This window comes from Myotis davidii, unplaced genomic scaffold (genome assembly GCF_000327345.1).
Source record: "Myotis davidii unplaced genomic scaffold, ASM32734v1 scaffold370, whole genome shotgun sequence".
In the NCBI taxonomy this organism is placed as follows: domain Eukaryota; kingdom Metazoa; phylum Chordata; class Mammalia; order Chiroptera; family Vespertilionidae; genus Myotis; species Myotis davidii.
The window spans coordinates 17153081-17158002 of record NW_006288615.1 but is presented as its reverse complement, the minus strand read 5'-3'; the positions used below and the strand labels follow the sequence as shown (position 1 = coordinate 17158002).

At 35.8% G+C, this 4922-nt stretch overlaps 1 protein-coding gene across 4 annotated transcripts in view; it reads left to right on the top strand.

Moving 5' to 3' along the window:
• The window catches only part of PDK1 (pyruvate dehydrogenase kinase 1), a 31553-nt gene that overhangs the window by 15863 nt on the left and 10768 nt on the right, over nt 1–4922 (top strand). For all 4 annotated transcript variants that reach the window (XR_001513342.1, XM_015561982.1, XM_006760620.2 and 1 more), the window contains exon 8: nt 4282–4392. Coding sequence is in view for 3 of the 4 variants with exons in the window: in XM_015561982.1 (XP_015417468.1) it covers nt 4282–4392 (111 nt within the window). In the remaining variant the exon portion in view is untranslated. The remainder of the gene's footprint in view (nt 1–4281; nt 4393–4922) is intronic.

Here is a 4922-nt window from a genome sequence, read left to right as displayed (position 1 = left end):
CACAAATTTTTGTGCACTAGGCCTCTAGTTAGGCCATAAAAAGAATGAAGCATTGGTGCATGCTACAATATGGTTGCTGCAACATTGAAAACATTATGCTAAGTGAAAGTAACCAATCACAAAACGTCACATGTCATATGATTTTATTCATATGAAATATCCAGAACGGGCAAATAAAATGGAGCAAGAAATAGACTAGTGGTTGCTTAGGAGTGTAATCAATAAAGTATCCAGGGTTTCTTTTTGAGGTAATGAAAATATTCCAAAATTGACTGTGTTGATGGTTGCACATATCTGTGAATATATGAAAAACCATTGAGTTGTACACTTTAAATAGGTGAATTGTATGGCATGTGAATTATATTTCAATAAAGTTGTAGGCATACCCAGTTTGGCTCAGTGGATAGAATGTCAGCCTGTGGACTAAGAGTCCCAGGTTCGATTCCTGTCAAGGGCACATACCAGGGTTGCAGGCTCGATCCCCAGTAGGGGATGTGCAGGAGGCAGCTGATAAATGATTCTCTCTCATCATTGATATTTCTATCTCTCTCTCACTCTCCCTTCCTCTCTGAAATCGATAAAAATACAGTTTTTAAAAAAGCTATAAAAAAAGTTCATAAAGGTTTTGAAACAGACTTATAAAAACCCTAACCTATATGTATTGTGCTCTGCCTCCTTACATCTGAAGTCACATGACTGTATCTACTCTTGTTACTTATCTATGTGTTAAATGCTTGCTTTAATTTTCTAAAGTAGAGATTTTACCCCCATTACTTACCCTAGACTTCACCCATTTTTTTAAATTTGTTCAAATTGTGGACATTTTTCACCTTTTGTCCCTCTGCTGAAAAAATCCTGTGAAGGAATTATTTTTTTCTATCTCAGAACTCTAGCTGCTCTTTCAGATTTTGTGTTTGGCCTATATTCAGTAAATAATGTAAGTGTTAAAGCCACATATATTTAAAGTTAAAATGTAAGTATCTTGGTTCGTTCACTGTTGCTGGTTTTATAAACTTGATGTTAAAAAAGATGTTGAGTAAGAGACTTCAGGAGCTCTGGGTGAGAGTTTAGAGTTATTAAATTTCCTGCCTTCAGAGCTGTCATCAAGTTAGCAGTGGTTCATTTCCCTTGACCCTGAAATTCACATGAACTAACCCGGGGTTCTGGGGAACAGGAAGTTAGGAATGGCAGCTCTTAGTTCGCTGACATTGAGAAGTGGTGATTTCATGCACTGAAGAGAAAACTTTAAAAACAATTGGCAAATGTCTCTCCCTCAGCCTTCCTGTTGACATTATCCCCCACCGTGTATCTCTTTCATAATCTCTTGCTTTCTCGTGGCATAGGCTTGTGTTCCCATGATTCTAGATTTTTTTCATCAAATTATCTTAATCAGAGATTTTTTGTTTAATTTTAAAATCTCTTTCTCAGTATATTTGTCATCAGGGTGCCATTCTTCTTGTCTTAAATGTATACAGACCAGACATCTGTCTCTTTCTCTCTCCCATTATTTCCTCCCTCCCTTTCCCCAAAGAACGCAGACCGTCTGGTATACTAGAATCTCTTACAATTCTCTTGGAAACTCTTATGGCCACTTTAGAAAGCTGGTTCCAGCTTATTGTTTCTTGACTGCAGAGCAAAGGAGGTCACCTTTATTTACCTGTGTCAGTTTTCAGCTATATTCCTGTGGCTTCCTTCACCCCCTTCACCTGTAGGAAGAAGGTGCCTCTCAGAGTCACCTGTCCTTTGTGCTCTGTGCTCTGTTTTTCTCATACTTGCCTGTGGCTGGAAGTCACTTCTTGTTTTATACTTGTTGGATGCCAGAAGGTTAAGAAAAACCAGTTCATTGAATCTACCTTTTTTATCTTAATATCTATTCTAATATGTTGTTTACTTAGTTAATATTTATAGAACCCTCACACTTCTTACCAACAAGTGTTCAGCAGAGCATTAAATTAAAGGATGAATAATTAACAAATTGTGGACCTCAGAAAATACTCAGACCTCTTTATTCATCTTACTAAAATAAATCTCTTCACAGGGTTTGAATTCATGGCCAAGAACAATTTCAAGCATAATGCAACAGACAAGTTCTTAATAAAGTCCTTGTATATTTTTATACTGCAGTGATCTAATTGTAGATATATCAGAGGCAACTCTTCAAATGGTATTTCAGAGTGGACTTTTATTTTAAAAATTGAAATAGCTATGTGATTTTTATTGTGAAAGAAATATAGATCAGATCCTCGAATAATATCATTTATTTAACATTGTTTAGTCATAACATTGATGAAAATAGGAACTTACCTCGTGTTTAAATCAACTAGCCTATCATTTCATCACAGTTTCAAGAACCTATTGACGTTAAGTGAGGACTTACTGTATAAACATACTGTAGACAATTTTAAAGACTATGAAAACTGGGAATACAGACTGGTGCAGCCACTATGGAAAACAGTATGGAGTTTCCTCATAAAATTAAAAATGGAACTGCCATTTGACCCAGTGATCTTCTAGGAATATATCCTAAAAATCCCAAAACACCAGAAAGAATATGTGCACCCTTATGTTCATAGCAGTGCTATCTACAATAGCTAAAATCTGGAAATAACCCAAGTGTCCATTAGTAGATGAGTGGGTAAAAAGATGTGGTACATTTACACAATGGAATACTATGCAGCTGTAAAAAAGAAGGATCTCTTGCCCTTTGAGACAGCATGGAGGGACCTGGAGAGTATTATGCTAAGTGACATAAGCCAGTCAGAGAAAGATAAGTATCACAGTGATCTCACTTATATGTGGAATCTAATGAACAAAATAAACTGACAAAATAGATCAGAGACAATGAAGCATGTAATACACTGATGAATTTCAGAGGGAAGGAGGTGGGAAGAGATTAACCAAAGAACTTATATGCATATATGCATAACCCATGGGCAGATAATAGTTTGGTGAAGGCCTGGGGAGGAGGCAGGAGCAGGGTGGAGGGGGTCAATGGGGGGAAAAAGGGGACATCTTTAATATTTTCAACAATAAAGATAAATAAATAAAAAGACTATACAAAAACTTGACTAGAAGCCATCTAGCTTATTGACTTTTGAATATGTAGCACTAAGAACTATTTTTTATGTCTACACATATCTATATATATCTATGTTAAAAGCAGATTTGTTTATGACAACTATTTTAATATTGATAGTGGGGTCAATTTAGATTTTGTAACAAAGGAAAATGGCTGTAGTAGATTAGAATGGAAGGTGTACAACAGCTAGGAAAAAGTCCATGTTAACTGTGAAGGAAAACAAAATGAAGACAATCTGTAAATACATTATTAAACCCAGTCTACCATATGATTTGCGTTGAAAAATGACATAAGCACAATATAAAAACCTCTGTACCTTATGAACTCCCTAGAAAGTTGTCTGGAGTCTCTGCTATGAAATGCCCGGTAGATGAGATTCTACAACACAATTAAGTGGCTCTGCTTTTTCCTTCCTGAAAATGAAAATTATACTGTTGTTTCCCATAATAGAAGTAATTGTGAAAAATATTCAGAAACTAAAAACCCAAAAGAAGAAAATCACTCATAATTCCATAGACAAAAATATATCATTACAGACTTTTTATAATTTAATTTTTATAAAATTAGAATATTATAAATGCTTCTTATAGCTTTGTACTATCTAACAAGATTTTGTGAGCATCTCTCATGCCAATACATTCAGTTCTATATAATATTTAATGGCTAAATAGTGTTCTATTTTAGAATGTACATTAGTTTACTCAAATAGTCTTCTAGTTAGGTTGTAATCCAGTTTTAGCTGTTCTCTATAGAGCTGTGGTGGACAGTCTCACACATTATTTGCATACTTTTCTGCTTATTTTTTTTAGGATAAACATTGTTGGGTCAGAGAGGGTTTATGCATTTTTCACCTGGTTTTCAAACTGGCCACCAAAAAGGAATAATACATTTATTTTTACATCCAAGATAGGCTCAGTTTATGCCACATTCTGTACTGTACTGCAGTGTTAGTGCGACTTCAGTAATACACAAAGTCACTCCACTGAACTTGTATTATGATGGAGTTTGTTTTGTATTCGAATTCTACATGTTAGATGAGTTAAGTCCAGCAGTGAGGGAATTGTTTACAGTTGCAACTTGGATTGCATGATACTCGTTTTGAAAAGCTGTACTCTGCAGAGAGCAGTTAAGCTGTGACACTGTGTGTCCTTACCTTGTTGTAAAGGGGCTTAGTCATAGTGCATGATCCTTTCTCCTCTCAGATGAGTGACCGAGGAGGTGGTGTTCCGCTGAGGAAAATCGACAGGCTCTTCAACTACATGTATTCAACTGCACCCCGGCCGCGGGTCGAGACGTCCCGAGCAGCACCCCTGGTATGTGATCAAGAAATAATGAAGTGCGTCTTTGTGAATTGCCAAAAAAAATCACCTTAGTTGCCAAATAAATCAGTGAAGCCATTGTGTAGGGCACACCCCAAGGAAAAAGGGAAGCTATTAGGAAAAAAACACTTTCCTCTAAATTTTAATAGCGTTACATTCTGGTTATTTTTTTCTTTTGATTGAAGAGCACAAGACACAGAGTATTATTTTGGAGCCCTCGTTGCCAAGCTTGATAGTGACATGTCAGTAGTTTTCCTGTGGTAACTGCATTTGATACACTGTTTCTAAGGTGAAGACTAAATTAGCAGTTTTACTGGTATTTGGTCAAGACTGATTTTATCTTCAGTGTTCACTTTTCCCCCTCAAGTACTTATGATAGAAAGATCTCATATTCTAGATTCAGAAATAAGACTAGAGTTCTGATCAATTTAATCATCGACCTGGAAATGGCTCCAATTATAATCATTTTGCTGGTATTTTTTATTCATCTTAATAGTATCTATTTTCAGGTTTAATTAAATTAG